At 45.2% G+C, this 17,714-nt stretch overlaps 1 protein-coding gene across 1 annotated transcript; it reads left to right on the forward strand.

Annotated features, from left to right (window-relative positions):
- Nucleotides 1-13,044: 13,044 nt before the first annotated feature.
- On the forward strand, nucleotides 13,045-17,514 carry LOC143766694 (uncharacterized). Its single transcript, XM_077254557.1, has 5 exons — nucleotides 13,045-14,276; nucleotides 14,356-14,430; nucleotides 14,724-14,919; nucleotides 15,087-15,249; nucleotides 16,026-17,514. Exons 1-5 carry the CDS (start codon nucleotides 14,073-14,075, stop codon nucleotides 16,999-17,001), a joined length of 1,614 nt encoding a protein of 537 aa, XP_077110672.1. The 5' UTR covers nucleotides 13,045-14,072; the 3' UTR covers nucleotides 17,002-17,514.
- Nucleotides 17,515-17,714: the final 200 nt, after the last annotated feature.

Below are 17,714 nucleotides of genomic sequence, written 5' to 3' on the forward strand. Positions count from 1 at the left end.
AGGGTCATTTCACTGGGAAATTGGTATTTTTAATATATTCAATAAAAGAATTTTTAAGGGATTACATGTTCACAGACTATCTAAGTCGCCAGGACATACATCTGGGAGAATGGTGTTTAAGCAACCAAAGTTTCGAGATGCTGGTGAACAAATGGGGTCTTCCAGAGATCGACCTCTTCGCATCCAGCCAAAACACGAAAGTCGAAGCCTTCTTCTCACTAAACCCCAGGGACGGCTCCAAAGGAGTGGATGCACTAGCCCAGAAGTGGAATTTTCGGCTGGCCTATGCGTTTCCACCAATTCCGATATTGGCGAGAGTCTTGCAGAAAGTGCGGGAAGAACAAACGCCAACCATATTGGTAGCTCCGTTGTGGCCCAAGAGGAGTTGGTACAACCTGATAGTGGATCTACAGGCAGATGGCCCGTTCCAATTTCCGATAGAAGAAGACCTTCTTTCTCAAGGACCAATCCATCTCCTAGATGCCCACAAATGGAATCTGGCGGCATGGCTACTGAAGCCCAAATATTAAGAGCCAGAGGGCTATCAGAGGCAGTGGTTTCCACACTTCAAAAATCTAGGAAACCGGTAACCATTGCTATATATAATAAGATCTGGAAGAAATTCTCATCTTTTTGTCTTCCTGAGGTACCAGATCCCTTCAGTCCAAATTTATCAAAAATTCTAGACTTTCTGCAAAAAGGCTTAGAAATAGGCCTCAGGCCTAGCACCCTAAAAGTCCATGTTTCCGCCCTCCGCTCAATATTTGATCAGGAAACTGGCAAATCATCGCTGGATTAAGAGGTTCATGATATCAGCTTCTAGAATGAACCCTAAGAAACAAATAACAGTACCACTGTGGGATCTCAACCTAGTGTTACAAGGGCTCACAGGTCCCCCCTTCGAACCGTTATCCTCCTGCTCCCAGAAAAATCTGATCTATAAAACAGTTTTTCTAGTGGCTATTACATCAGCAAGGAGGGTCGGAGAAATACAAGCTCTCTCAATGAGAGAACCATACCTGTCCGTTAGAGATGACTCTATAATACTGTGCCTAGACCCTACCTTTTTCCCAAAGGTCGTATCAGATTTCCACCGCTCCCAGGAAATTGTTCTACCTTCTTTTTGCCAAAATCCAAAAGAAGAGAAATTCCATATGTTGGACGTCAGGCGCATTGTATTATTTTACCTGGAACAAACCAGTTCGTACAGAATTGACCAGAATCTATTTATCCATCCATCAGGACAAAACAAAGGAAAAAAGGTAGCCAAAAGTACTATTGCCAACTGGATAAAGAAAGCGATAGCAGAAGCATACCTTGCTCAAGATAAAACCCATCCAGTGCGAATCAAGGCTCATTCGACTAGATCAACCTCAGTCTCCTGGGCAGAAAGAGCAGGTGCATCAGCAGAGCAAATCTGCAGGGCAGCTACATGGTCTTCATTGCATACTTTCTCCAGACATTACAGATTAGATGTAATGCCCAACAAGGATTTAGCCTTCGGCTGGAAAGTACTCCAGGCCGTTGTCCCTCCCTAGCGCCAATTAGTTGGTATTCCTCCGTATGCCGTCGTGGAAGGTGACTAGAGAAAATAGAATTATTCTTACCGTTAATTCGGTTTCTAGGAACCTTCCACGACGGCGCTAGTTCCCTCCCTATACTCCTGGATTTAAATCTGGGATTCAAGGTAAACCGGTGCTATGGTTTCAGTTATAAGTCACTGGTGAGAGGGAGGTGGGAGGGCCTTTTAACCTCTCCATTTCCTGTTCCCCATTAGGGCAAAGAGGCAACCTCCGTATGCCGTCGTGGAAGGTTCCTAGAAACCGAATTAACGGTAAGAATAATTCTATTTTTCGTGTGTCGAGTCCACCATTTTTGACCACGCATGCGCAGCCGGAACTCACAATGGGCCAATGATGCGTTGTAAAACTGTCTCCGCTGCCCACGTTCTACATAAAACACACTGTCCGTCGGGCCAACGGTTTGCGACGGCCCGTACCGACGGACTAGTGTGAAAGTAGCCTAAGCCCCGCTCACTGCTACACCTCTTCCTTCAGTTTCGCCTACGTTTGCATGCGTCCTGCATACCCTATTTTTAACATTGGGTACGCAGGCCAAGCGGATGCCTCCGCATGCGTTGTTTTAACGCTGCGCCGACCGCAATAAAATGCAACATGTTGCGTTTGACGCAGTTCAGCGCATCGTCAAAATGAGGCATGCCTGCGTACCCAAAGATAAAGATAGGGGACGCATGCAGACGTAGGCGGAGCTGAAGGAAGAGGTGCAGCAGTGGGCAGGGCTTAACGGAGGAAGAAGGCTGCCGAACGCTGGTGTGAAACCTGCCTGAGACAGGTAAACCACTTTTGAAACCATTTTCACTTGTACAAGCTCTTAGCGACGTGGCCAATTTTTTTTAAATCTGACCAGTGTCACTTTATATAGTAATAACTTTGGAATGCTTCAACATCCCATTGATTTTGAGATTTTTTTTTTATTTTTTTCGTGACATATTACACTTTTCGATAATGGTAAACTTGGGTTAATATGTTTTTGCTTCATTTTGTGAAAAATCAGAAATTTTAAAAATATAAAAAAAAAATAGAAATTTTGAATGATATTCCCTTTAAAGGGAACCTGTCTAACACCCCCCCCCCCCCCCCCCCCCCCGGCGTTTTTAACTAAAAGAGCCACCTTGTGCAGCAGTAATGCCGCATTCTGACAATGTGGCTCTTTTAGTTCTGGGTGCTGTAACTGCCAAAATAATCAGTTTTATAATTTGTCAGAAATACCTTGTCTTCCGTCAAGGAGGCAGGCCTTTCCCCCCTGCTTTAAACGCCACACAGCCGTCACTCACATCTTCTTGGCGCCGCCTCCTTACCGCCGTTTTGAAATGATGCGGCGCCTGCGCTCTTTTCTCCTGCCTTGGGCAGGCGCAGTGAGCGCTGGCCGTCTGTCCTCTGTGCGTACGTAAGCCCTGCCTCTGCATCCCAGCCCCGCAGTGTCTTATGATTTATTCATACTACGGGGCTGGGATTCCTGGGCATGCGCATTGCGTGTCTAAGCCTCTCACCCTCTCCCACCGCCTGCTACAGCATGTGCGTGCTCAGGTGATCCCTCCTCCATGCAATCGCCTGGAACCTTGCCAAATCCTCACAGCTGGGGTGTGTGTGTGTGTGTGTGTGTGTGTGTGTGTGTGTGTGTGTGTGTGTGTGGCAGGCGGTGGGAGAGGGTGAGAGGCTTAGACACGCAATGCGCATGCCCAGGAATCCCAGCCCCGTAGTATGAATAAATCATAAGACACTGCGGGGCTGGGATTCACAGGCAGGGTGTACGTACGCACAGAGGACAGACGGCCAGCGCTCACTGCGCCTGCCCAAGGCAGGAGAAAAGAGCGTAGGTGCCGCATCATTTCAAAACAGCGGTGAGGAGGCGGCGCCAAGAACATGTGAGTGACAGCTGTGTGGCGTCTAAAGCAGGGGGGAAAGGCCTGCCTCCTTGACGGAAGACAAGGTATTTTGGACAAATTATAAAACTGATTATTTCGGCAGTTACAGCACCCAGAACTAAAAGAGCCACCTTGTCAGAATGCAGCATTACTTCTGCACAAGGTGGCTCTTTTAGTTAAAAACGCCTGGGGGGGGTTACAGGTTCCCTTTAAGGCCGGAGTCACACTAGAGAGGAATACGGACGAGTGCTATGCGAGAAAAAAAAAAAAAAATCGCATAGCACTCGGACCAATGTTAATCTATTGGGCAGCTCCCATCACTTTTTTTTTTTCACGGCCATATTATATGTGCGAGTGAAATTGCAGTATGCTGCGATTTGCACCGTATATCAGCCGAGACTTGCCAATGAAAGTCTATTTGTGCAAGAAAAACTCGCACCACACCGGCCATCAGTGTGACTTGCGAGAAATACCCAACGGTGTCCTTTGAAAGGCCGACAATTCAGGTGCAGTGTACAGTAAAATCACACTGACAGCTTACAATAGAATAGATATATACACATAGTATAGGTGTATATAAAATCTAAAGAGATACATTACAGACCAAAAATTTGGACACACCTCATTTAAAGATTGTACAATTTTCATAGTCATGAAAATACAGAAAATTCACACTGAAGGCATCAAAACTATGAATTAACACATGTGGAATTATATACTTAACAAAAAAGTGTGAAACAACTGAAATTATGTCTTATATTCTAGGTTCTTCAAAGTAGCCACCTTTTGCTTTGATGACTGCTTTGCACACTCTTGGCATTCTCTTGATGATCTTCAAGAGGTAGTCACCGGAAATGGTTTTCACTTCACAGGTGTGCCCTGTCAGGTTTAATAAGTGGGATTTCTTGCCTTATAAATGGGGTTGGGACCATCGGTTGTGTTGTGCAGAAGTCTGGTGGATACACAGCTGATAGTCCTACTGAATAGACTGTTAGCTGCTTTGTTTCTTGCCATAATACAAATTCTAAGTAAAGATAAATGAGTGGCCATCATTACTCTAAGAAATGGTCAGTCGGTCCGAAAAATTGGGAAAACTTTGAAAGTGTCCCCAAGCGCTGCAAAGAAACTGGCTCATATGAGGACCGCCCCAGGAAAGGAAGACCAAGAGTCACCTCTGCTTCTGAGGATGTTTATCCGAGTCACCAGCCTCAGAAATTGCAGGTTAACAGCAGCTCAGATTAGAGACCAGGTCAATGCCACACAGAGTTCTAGCAGCAGACACATCTCTACAAAAACTTTGTGCAGCAGGCCTTCATGGTAAAATAGCTGCTAGGAAACCACTGCTAAGGACAGGCAACAAGCTGAAGAGACTTGTTTGGGCTAAAGAACACAAGGAATGGACATTAGACCAGTGGAAATCTGTGCTTTGGTCTGATGAGTCCAAATTTGAGATCTTTGGTTCCAACCACCGTGTCTTTGTGCAACACAGAAAAGGTGAACGGATGGACTCTACATGCCTGGTTCTCACCGTGAAACATGGAGGAGGTGTGATGGTGTGGGGGTGCTTTGCTGGTGACACTGTTGGGGATTTATTAAAAATTGAAGGCATACTGAACCAGCATGGCTACCACAGTATCTTGCAGCGGCATGCTATTCCATCCGGTTTGCTTTTAGTTGGACCATCATTTATTTTTCAACAGGACAATAACCCCCAAAACACCTTCAGGCTGTGTAAGGGCTATTTGACCAAGAAGGAGAGTGATGGGGTGCTACGCCAGATGACCTGGCCTCCACAGTCACCAGACCTGAACCCAATCGAGATGGTTTGGAGTGAGCTGGACCGCAGAGTGAAGGTAAAGCATCTCTGGGAACTCCTTCAAGATTGTTGGAAGACCAGTCCCGGTGACTACCTCTTGAAGCTCATCAAGAGAATGCCAAGAGTGTGCAAAGCAGTCATCAAAGCAAAAGGTGGCTACTTTGAAGAACCTAGAATATAAGACATATTTTCAGTTGTCTTACACTTTTTTTAAGTACATAATTCCACGTAGTTTTGATGCCTTCAGTGTGAATGTACAATTTTCATAGTCATGAAAATACAGAAAAATCTTTAAATGAGGTGTGTCCAAACATTTGGTCTGTACTGTGTGTGTGTGTGTGTGTGTGTGTGTGTGCGCGCGCGTGTGTGTGTGTGTGTATATATATAAATATATATCTCACACGGACAGCAGAATAGCCGATAGTTAATTTGTCAGCTTCTGTCAAATCATTGCAGAAGCTGACAGGATAGGAGACATGGTTTCCATACAGTAAACCATTGCAGAACGGTTAAACTTATATAGGTCAGTGACTAATACGGTTAGTAGTGTGTGTGTGTAAAATTTGGGACCTGTATGTATTTAATAAAAATGTTTTCACTGAAAAAACTGGCGTGGGCTCCCGCACAATTTTCTGTGCCACAGAGGGAAAGCCAGTGACTGAGGACAGATATTATAGCCTAGAGAGGGACCATGGTTATTGCCACCGCAGAAAAGGTGCATCTGTAAGATGCACCAATTCTGGCGCTCGGCCTCTGTCTTCTCACTGCCCTGTAGCGGTGGCATATGGGGTAAATGGGTTACTGTCACCTTTGTATTGTAAGGTGACATTAGGCCAGCTTAGTAATAGAGAGGTGTCTGATAGATGCCTCTCCATTACTAACCTGTGGGCTTGATGTTAATTGACAATAAAAAGGTGACATCAACAGCACAAATATGAACCCCACTGCTACAGGGCAAGTGGGAAGAATGAGGCTAAGTGCCCAAATTGGCACATCTATAAGATGCGCCATTTCTGGGACGGCTGAGAGCTGATGGTTTTTAGCCTGTGGGGCTGCCAATATCCATGCCCTCTTCACAGGCTATTAATATCAGGCTACAGCTGTCTGCCTAGCCTTTGCTGGTTGGATTTTTTTAAGGGGACCCCATGTCAATATTTTTGTGTCCCCCTGTAAAATAGCCAGTAAAGGCTAAGCAAACAGCTGTGAGCTGATATTAATAGCCTTGGAACCTTTATGGTTATTGGCTCCTTTCCAGAATATTAACATCAGCTGTCAGCTTTCCTTCTGCTGGTTATGAAAATTATGCGGGAGCCCATGCAGGTTTTATTTTTTGAAAAACAAACATATTTCATTTCACGCAGGTTTCTTAGTTGATTTTTTTTTACTCCTAAATGGGTGTGTGTGTGCCTTTAGTTAATATTAATGAGGGTATCTCGTGAAGAGGTTGAATAAGGAAAATACATCACAATTCCTTTATTTATTTATTTTTTTTTAATATATCTTTATTTAGCGCTCTGGATTTACAGAAACGCATCAAATCCGCATAAAAAATTACAGAATTTCCACTGCGTTTTCTGCTAAGAGATGCAGTAACCATGCAGAAATTTCCTCAAGCAAATCTGCAACGTGCGCACATAGCCTTAACCATTTAGGTACTTAAGTCACTTGACAGCAGCATTTAAGGGGTTTAAACAGCCAAGGTCAGTGCCAACACTGATTGTGGCTGATGCAGAATTTTGTCAGCTATATTGTACAGCCAACAGCTGCAGGATTGCCACCTGTCTGGGGATGCTATTCTCTTACATCTCAGATCAGTAAAAAGGTGTATTGGTCATTAAGGAGTTAAAGGGAATCTGTGACCAGGTTTTCCCCGTTAAAAAAAAATAATAATAATAATAATTGAAATGCTGTGCATGCAGCGTGTAAGTACACATTCACACTGGCCTCTGAACAGAAAAAAAGAAACAGACTGAAACATGATTGAATACCCTGCAGTAAATAAATAGCTTAGTGCATGAAAATAATATAGGGTATTTAGTTAACACTTTTTTTTATTTAAAAAAAAAAAAAAAAAAAAAACAGAAGCCATCCCACCAGTTCATGGTGATCGTAATTTGGACAGTCCTAAGTCTAAAATTAAAAACATTACTATTTTGTCATGTGACATGCATGTGGATAAAGGATGAGAAGGATTGGGCCCACGTACTGGACACAGCAATGGGAAACCACATCAATATACACTGCTCAAAAAACTAAAGGGAACACTTAAACAACAGAATATAACTCCAAGTACATTAAACGTCTGTGAAATCAAACTGTCCACTTAGGAAGCAACACTGTTTGACAATCAATTTCACATGCTGTTGTGCAAATGGAAAAGATAACAGATGGAAATTATTGGCAATTATCAAGACACTCAATAAAGGAGTGGTTCTGCAGGTGTGCACCACAGACCACATCTCCGTACCAATGCTTTCTGGCTGATGTTTTGGTCACTTTTGAATGTTTGTTGTGCTTTCACATTTGTGGTAGCATGAGATGGACTCTACAACCCACACAAGTGGCTCAGGTAGTGCAGCTCATCAAGGAAGGCACATCAATGCGAGCTGTGGCAAGAAGATTTGCTGTGTCTGTCAGCATAGTGTCCAGATGCTGGAGGCGCAACCAGGAGACAGGCCAGTACACCAAGAGACGTGGAGGGGGCCGTAGGAGGGTAACAAACTAGCAGCAGGACTGCTACCTCAGCCTTTGTGCAAGGAGGAACAGGAGGCGCACTGCCAGAGCCCCGCAAAATGACCTCCAGCAGGCCACAAATGTGCATGTGTCTGCACAAACGGTTAGAAACCGACTCCATGAGGATGATCTGAGTGTCTGACCACAGATGGGAGTTGTGCTCACAGCCTAACACCGTGCAGGATGCTTCGCATTTGCCACAGAGCACCAGGATTGGTAAATTCACTACCGGCGCCCTGTGCTCTTCACAGATGAAAGGTTCACACTGAGCACATGTGACAGACGTGACAGAGTCTGGAGACACCGTGGAGAGAGATCTGCCTGCAACATCCTTCAGCATGACCAGTTTGGCAGTGGGTCAGTAATGGTGTGGGGTGGCATTTCTTTGGAGGGCCGCACAGCCCTCCATGTGCTCACGAGAGGTAGCCTGACTGCCATTAAGTACCGAGATGAGATCCTCAGACCCCTTGTGAGACCATATGCTGGTGCACTGGGCCCTAGGTTCCTTCTGATGCATGACAAAGCCAGACCTCATGTGGCTGGAGTGTGTCAGCAGTTCCTGCAAGATGAAGGCATTGATGTTAAGGACTGGCCTGCCCGTCCACTAGCCCCGAATCCTATCGCGCACATCTGGGACATCATGTCTTGCTCCATCCACCAATGTCACGTTGCACCACAGACTGGCCAGGAGTTGGCGGATGCTTTATTCCAGGTCTGAGAGGACATCCCTCAGGATAACATCCACCACCTCATTAGGAGCATGCCCAGGCATTGTAGGGAGATCATGCACGCACGTGGAGGCCAAACACACTACTGAGCATCATTTCCTTGTCTTGAGGCATTTCCACTGAAGTTGGATCAGCCTATAACTTCATTTTCCACTTTGATTTTGAGCATCATTCCAACTCCAGACCTCCGTGCTATATTAGTGGTGATTTACGTTGTTTTTTAGGTTTTATGGTTCTCAACACATTCCACTATGTAATGAATAAAGATTTACAACTGGAATATTTCATTCAGTGATATCTAGGATGTGGGATTTTAGGACTGTGTTAACTAAGTACCCTATATTTTCTTGCACTATAGTCGTTTACGTACTACAGGGTATTAAATCATTGTTTCTGTTCCCCCCCCCCCCATATAAAGTATGACCACCATCTATATGCACTTATATACAGCATTCTAGAATGCTGTGTGTATATAGTATGACCACTATCTATATGCCCTTATATACAGCATTCTAGAATGCTGTGTATATATAGTAGGCCCACTGCCTGTATACCCTTATATACAGCATTTTCTAAAGCACAACCACTATCTGTATGCCCTTAAGATAGTGGCATAGTAGACTTGCCTAGCCCCATCCAATGGGCTTCGCTAGTCTTAATCCGGTGCCTTCTCTTCTATCACCATCCTTCTTTCTTTGAGTCGATGACGTGTCCTATGTCATCCACACGGAGTCTTCCATCGCGCTCCTGTGCAAGCGCACTTCTTTCTGCCCTTTGCAGTACTTTGCTTTGTGCTCGGCAGAGAAGTGTTCCTGCACAGAAGCGTGATGAGGGAGGTTGTGTGGATGATGTAGAACACATCATCCACGGGAAGGACTGCGCCGGATGAAGACCAGCACCAAACATAACACTGAACCGCCCCTTAGGTGAGTATAAGAAGTTATTTACATTATGCACATTGGCTTAGGGACATACTGTATATACTCGAGTAGAAGCCGACCCCCCCTAAATTTGCCACAAAAAACTGGGAAAACTTTTTAACTCGAGTATAAGCCCAGGGTGGAAAATGCAGCAGCTACCGGTAAATGTCAAAAATAAAAATAGATACCAATAAAAGTAAAATTAATTGAGACATCAGTAGGTTAAGTGTTTTTGAATATCCATATTGAATCAGGAGCCCCATATAATGCTCCATACAGTTCATTATGGCCCCATAAGATGCTCCATTCCATACAAAGTCTGCCCCATAAGATGCTCCATATTAAAATATGCCCCATATAATGCTGCACAAATGTTAATGGCCCCATAAGATGCTCCATAGAAACTTTTGCCCCATACAATGCTGCATAAAGGTTGATGGCCCCATAAGATGCTCCATAGATTATGCCCTATAAAATGCTCCATAGATTATGCCCCATGAGATGCTCCACAGAGTATGCCCCATGAGATGCTCCACACATTATGCCCCATACAATGCTCCACACATTATGCCCCATATGCTGTTGCTGCGATTAAAATAAAAAAATCACATACTCACCTCTCTTCGCTCAGGCCCCCCGGCACTTGCGATAGTCATCTTCCACCGCTGCGCGCTGCTCTGTCTTCCATCCTCTGCACTGACTGTTCAGGCAGAGGGCGGCGCGCACACTAACTTCGTCATTGCGCCCTCTGTCCTGAACAGTCACAGCCAGAGGACGGAAGACAGAGCGGCCCGCAGCGGTGGAATGGGGAGAGGTGAATATCGTGCAATGCTCACCTCCCCCGTCATACTCACCTGCTCCCGGCGCGGTCCCTGGCAGCTTCTAACTGTCAGATGGTCTCCGGGAGCCGGCAGCATCTTCCTATGTTCAGCGGTCACGTACCGCTCATTAAAGTAATGAATATGCGTCCATATTCATTACTTTAATGAGCGATACCACGTGACCGCTGAACACGGGAAGAGCTGCCCGGAGACCATCGGACATGCAGGGACTGCACCAGGGGCAGGTGAGTATGTGACAGCCGCCCTCCCCCGCCGAACCCCCCCCCCCCGCCGACAATAACTCGAGTATAAGCCGAGAGGGCCACTTTCAGCCCAAAACAGTGGGCTGAAAATTTTGGCTTATACTCGAGTATATACGGTATGTACAGCACTCTAGAAGGGTGTGTATAAGGGCATATAGGTGCTGGTGGTACTACATATGGGGAAAACCTGGTGACAGGTTCCCTTTAAGAAACCTATGGAACTAGGTTAAAATTAGCATTTTTTTGGATGGCGAAAAGCTTGTAATTTAAATATTGATGATGGCTGAACTGCAGGTGGTCTGTGTCGCTTCATAAGTTTACGGCCGGGGTCACACTTGCGCAGAATACGGACGAGCGCTATGTGAGAAAACATCGCATGGCACTCGGACCAGTGTTAATCTATGGGGCAGATCACATCTGTGATTATTTTTTCATGCCGAATCAGCATACGAGAACAATCGCAGCATATATACCTGACAGGGGCCCATACATTCTGATACCATCACTAATATATACCTGACAGGAGCCCATACATTCTGATATCATCACTAAGGCTACGTTCACATTTGCGGTGTGCGCTGCAGCGTCGTCGCCGCAAGAAAACGCATGCGTCGTGCGGCCCTATCTTTAACATTGGCACCGCATGGGGCCGCATGTACATGCGTTGTCATGCGTTGTGTTGCGTTGTACGCCGCATGCGGCGTAAGGGCGCACCTGTCAGGGCGCGTCAAACGCAACATGTTGCATTTTTTGGGCGGCGCCGACCTTTTAAAAAACGCATGCGTCGTGTTTGCATCGCCGATGCGCCTTATTCCCCATTGAATTGTATTGACAACGCAGACGACGCAAGTACTTGCGTCGTGATGCGTTGTACGACACATGCGTTTTCAAATAAAAAATGCAAAACATTGTCTAGACTTTGTCTAGACACTAAAAAAACACTATATATATAAAAAAAAGGGGGTTGCCATTGTCTTTCACAAGGCTATTCCAGAGAGAGAAGACTGAGGAGAATCTGCTTTAACCCCTTCACCCCCGGAGCTTTTTCCGTTTTTCCGTTTTCGTTTTTCGCTCCCCTCCTTCCCAGAGCCATAACTTTTTTATTTTTCCGTCAATTTGGCCATGTGAGGGCTTATTTTTTGCGGGACGAGTTGTACTTTTGAACGACATCATTGGTTTTAGCATGTCGTGTACTAGAAAACGGGAAAAAAATTCCAAGTGCAGTGAAATTGCAAAAAAAGTGCAATCCCACACTTGTTTTTTGCTTGCCTATTTTGCTAGGTTCACTAAATGCTAAAACTGACCTGCCATTATGATTCTCCAGGTCACTACGAGTTCATAGACACCTAACATGACTAGGTTATTTTTCACCTAAATGGTGAAAAAAAATTCCAAACTTTGCAAAAAACAAAACAAAATTGCGCCATTTTCCGATACTCGTAGCGTCTCCATTTTTCGTGATCTGGGGTCAGGTGAGGGCTTATTTTTTGCGTGCCGAGCTGGCGTTTTTAATGATAGCATTTTGGTGTAGATACGTTCTTTTGATCGCCCGTTATTGCATTTTAATGCAATGTCGTGGCGACCAAAAAAACGTAAATCTGGCGTTTCGAATTTTTTTATCATTACACCATTTAGCGATCAGGTTAATGCTTTTTTTTTATTGATAGATCGGGCGATTCTGAACGCGGCGATACCAAATATGTGTAGGTTGGGTTTTTTTTTATTGATTTATTTTGATTGGGGCGAAAGGGGGGTGATTTAAACTTTTATATTTTTTTTATTTTTTTCACATTTTTAAAAACTTTTTTTTTTTACTTTTGCCATGCTTCAATAGCCTCCATGGGAGGCTAGAAGCAGGCACAGCCCGATCGGCTCTGCTACATAACAGCGATCATCAGATCGCTGTTATGTAGCTAAAATGCAGGTGTGCTGTGAGCGCCGACCACAGGGGGGCGCTCACAGCCACCGGCAATCAGTAACCATAGAGGTCTCAAGGACCTCTATGGTTACAATGGAGGAGCATCGCCGACCCCCGATCATGTGACGGGGGTCGGTGATGCGCTCATATCCGGCCGCACGGCCGGATGCGGTAGTTAAATGCCGCTGTCTGCGTTTGACAGCGGCATTTAACTAGTTAATAGCGGCGGGTGATCGCGATTTCACCCGCCGCTATTGCGCGCACATGTCAGCTGTAAAAAACAGCTGACATGTCGCGACTTTGATGTGCGCTCACCGCCGGAGCGCACATCAAAGCGGGGGTCCCGACATGTGACGTACTATTCCGTCACATGTCGGGAAGGGGTTAAAAACCTGTAAGTATATAATTTCTCTTTGCATTTTTTTTATTCTGTGTTTTATTTCTTGATTTTGATTAAATTTGTGCAATGTTTGGTCTGTGCTATTGTACGGTTATGGCACTGTGGTTTGTTATTGAAATATTTTTTTTTTTAATCTGGTTCTGATGTACTTCTGGCGTTATATGCTGGCATTTATTGTCTTCGGCCTTGCTTGGTTGGATTGGTTTTAATGGATTTTGGGTTGTTCTGGTGTCATGCGGTTGTTCAATGTCTTTTTTTTGGCTGATTTTTTCTTGTTAAATTTCTGGTGCATGTCTTTTTCTGGTTTCTATTGTTGGGGGTAACCGTATGGCGTTTTCTTGGCTCATGTCTTGCTGTGTTTTATTGTAAAGTATGCTGTTGGCATTTTTTTTTCTTTCCTTGACTGTCTTTTCTTGCTGGTGGGGGGGCTACATTTATGATGTTTCATTTGTATTGTATTGTTCCGTGCGGCTATATGCCATTCTATTTTCAATTGTATTTTTCTTTTTTTTTAATTTCTGTTGGTTTTACGTCGTTTTCCGTATGGCATATATCTCCTTCCTTGACTGTTTGCATTGCCAAGTGTGTAGTATGGATGTTTTTTTTTTTTTTTTTGGTGGGGCCCTTTTTTTTTAGTTTCATGGGGGTTTTTTTCTATTTGACTATGGTTTATCTTTTGGGTTGCTGTATATTGTAACAGCAGTTGTCCCGTAATGTTTATTGCTTATTATCTAGAATGGTATTTATCACCTTTTTCTGATGTATTTCTGTGGTTATATGTCACCAGATGGTGTTGTTTTGGATCATGTCTTGTTGTAATTGTAAAGTATGGCGTTCATTAGTTTGCTATTTCCTTGGGCCTTTTTTTTTTTCTGTATAAATAAAGGTTGTTTTTTTTGTAAGTTTTTATTTTTTAAAATTTGGACATAGGTGTCTATTTTTGCTTAATTTTGTTTGGGTCTATTCTGGATGAAACTTTTTCATACTCTGCATTGTGTTGTATCTTCTATTGTATTCTCTTGCAATGTATGGCGTTGTGGTGTCGCTTGTTGAGTTTGCATTGTCCTATCAGTCAACAGTCCATTGTGGTTGTTATTTTTTTGGGGGGGGCTATTTTATTGTATGTGGCATTGTTAGCTTTGGATGTGATTTTTTTGCTCATTTTTTCATTGCAGAACAAACTTGCAAGAATGCCAAGTTCAGCATCTAGCCAATCGGCGCAGGGGAGTGCGGTGAGTAATTATGTCCAGTTGCTTACTATTCGCTGTCATTTGTAGCCTTGGCAATAATTTTTGTCTACAATTTTTACAGGCTTCTTCAAGTGAGGGGGAAGGGAGTCAGCGGGAGCAGAGAGCTCGGGGCCAAGGTGTGGCGTCAAGCCGGCGAGTGAGTATTTTTTTTATTTTTTTTCTTGACTAGCATCCTGCTGTGAGGAACAGTACATTTGAGTAGCATCCTGCTTTCACTAGGGATAGCTTTTAAGGGCTGCAAGTTTTGAGGGAAGGTAACATACACACAAGAACATACATAAATACAGGTGTAGAAACCAGAGATAATATACATACATCAAATGGCATATTATTCATAGACAGGACAGGGCAAAGGTACATATCATGACAGGTGCTGGTGGTTGTTCATATTTTCCAATCTTTCACCTTAATGTTTTCTAATTATTCTAGGTTTCACAACGGGGCCACGGTGACAGTATTGATGTGGACCTCCTGATCACCAGCATCCAGGAGCGTGGCCCGTTGTGGGACAGCCGTGACCCCCGGCACATGGACCAGGTGGTGTTGAGGCGTTTGTGGGTTGAGGTGGCAAAGTCGCTGTGGGATGGCTTTGAAAGCGCTTCAGGCACGGACAAAAGCAACTTTGGTGAGTATTGCTGATACGCCGTGCTGATACGCTGCTATGACCCATCATGCCAGGATAAACACAACCGTGTGTGATGCGATCAACGCCTTCAACTTTGCATCGCACACGGTTGTTTTATCCTTTTTAAATGCTAAATATGTAACCTTTTTTTTTCTTTGCATTCACAGTTAAAAAGTTGAGGACCAGATGGCGATCCATGAAGGACCGTTTCAATAAGGGGCTCCGTAATGAGGAGGAGCAAGCTCGGAGTGGTGCTGCTGCGGCCAAGTCTGTGCCCTACAAATACCACAGGGCATTACAGTTCCTAAGACCGGTCCTTGGCCGCCGACAGTAAGTATTTTCTCCACATACCATATTGCACAGCCACATTGTACATTGCCCAGCCACGTACATTGCGCATCCACATAGTATATTGCCAGGCCACTATATCGCAGCCACATAGTACACGTTCTAGCCACGTATCCACATAGTATATTTCCCAGGCACATAGTGTATTGGCCATCCATGTAGTCAGCGTAGCATATTGGCCATCCTTTTTCCATAGTGGGATGGTATATTGCCCATTAGTAATTTTTTTGGTTAAGCGGGAGTCCTTGTAGTCCATGACAGGTTACGTTCTGAGTCAGGGTAGTTCTGATCGCAGGAATAATGATGACGTCTCGATCACATGATCCCAACGTCATGGCAGTTCCTGCGATCAGCGTAACATGGCAGACATCAGCAAAGTAACTGTGTATATATATATTTTTTTTTTTTAATGTTTTCTCTTGACTTTAAATGTTATACTATTTTTGCGGCATAGGCAGCGTCAAGAAAGAGTTTTTGACAACAAAAAAATTTTTTGCCGATGACAGTGGTATGCGGTCAAAAGGCTTTGGCAGCGTGAATGAGCATTCATTTTCTGCCGTTGGTATGTCCATGATTGTTATCGTCAGCCGTAACGGTCAGCTGGCGATAACAATCAGCAATTTATTATAGGCCACACAGACTGAGAGACAGAGGATTGTAATGTATTGTTGTGTCATGTAATGTTAATTTTATTACAGGAGTTGGCGTATGTGATAGGTTATTAATTGAAGACTAATGTTTCCCTTATCTTTTCACAGAACACACAGCAGCACCCTCGAGCGTGCTCGCCCATCTGAAGCGGAACTTCATGCATCGCCATCTGACCCGTCACAGCCATCCCACAGCGACAGCAGGCTTGCACCACCATCTGGAGAACCGGCAGCCGGTCCATCAGGTGTTCCCCTGGCCGAGGCCTCTGGCGCTCCTTCGTTCGGTAATTACCGACAGCGCCAGCGGGCCTCGGACAGGCCAACCATGCCCGAATTTTTGCATTTGAGCACGGTCTTCCAGAACTGTTTCAAGGCGCTGGGCGATAGAATGGACACTGCTCTGTCCAATATCGACCGGCGCCTTGAAAATATGGAAGCCGAGCTCTCGAGGCCGGCCAAACATTTTTTTAGTGCCATTGCTAAGGGCATGGTGGAACACCTTACGCCGGAACTCCAGATTTCGGTGATGCAGGCATGCAACACTGCCTACGTGAGGGCTCTGCAGCAGGCTCGGGTCATGCAGTCAGCGACTACAATGCCCGTAGTGCCGTCGCTGGCTAGCATGACTCCGACTCCTGCTGCAGAGCCACTCCAGCCACCCCACCCAGGTCCGCGTGCGGAGCGACGCCACCGCAGGCACCGTAACATTGTGCCGCCGACACCTGCTCCTGCCAGGCCCTCATCCTCCCGTAGGCGTCATTCTGTGGGAGCTGCCGCGGGAGAACAGAGGAGGAAGCGAAGGAGGACACACACTGCGGCTCTGGCTGCTCCAATCATACAGACACCAACTTCGCGGCGGGGGTCTAGCCGCAGCAGGAGCAGCCAGGGCCATTCAAGATCCAGTGCAAGATTGCCTCCTCCCTCCCCTACAGAGGTTGCGGTTTCGTCCCCAGTGTACCCTGAGGAGGGCTTGGAATTGCCCTCGAGCCTCCTGGACTCTGGCTCATCATCCTCCTCTTCCTCTCCCCATTCCCAACCAGAGACTTACCACTCACCCATGGTAGCTGAGGTTGATACCCCCTAAGTTTATTTCCCCTTTTTTTTCCTGTTTCCCCAATAAAAATTGTTATTTTTAAAACAACAATATTTGTTCTTATTTTGCAGTATACTTCTCGGCAATTCACGCCGTGCACCGTCTACACATATTTTGTGCTTGAAACACCTCATATATGCAATGTCAGACAGTATTTTTACAATTTTTATTTTGCCTTTTTTTGGGTGTCTCTCATTGCTGTATGAGGTTTTTTCAAACACTAAAGGTACCTTCACACTTAAGCAACGCTGCAGCGAAACAGACGATGATGCAGATCGCTGCAGCGTCGCTATTTGGTCGCTGGAGAGCTGTCTGTGTGACAGCTCTCCAGCGACCAACGATGCCGAGGTCCCCGGGTAACCAGGGTAAACATCGGGTTGCTAAGCGCAGGGCCGCGCTTCCGATGTTTACCCTGGTTACCAGTGTAAAATGGTAAAAAAAAAAAAAAAAATACATATACTCACAATCGCGTCCCCCGGCGTCCGCTTCCCTGCACTGACTGAGTGCCGGCCCTAACAGCAGAGCGGTCACGTCACCGCTGTGCTGTGCATTCACTTTACGGCCGGCACTCAGTCAGTGCAGGAAGCGGACGCCGGGGGACGCGAAGGTGAGTATATGTACTGTTGGTTTTTTTACATTTAACACTGGTAACCAGGGTAAATATCAGGTTACTAAGCGCCGCCCTGCGCTTTAGTAACCCGATA

Source organism: Ranitomeya variabilis, chromosome 1 (assembly GCF_051348905.1).
Source record: "Ranitomeya variabilis isolate aRanVar5 chromosome 1, aRanVar5.hap1, whole genome shotgun sequence".
Lineage (NCBI taxonomy): Eukaryota > Metazoa > Chordata > Amphibia > Anura > Dendrobatidae > Ranitomeya > Ranitomeya variabilis.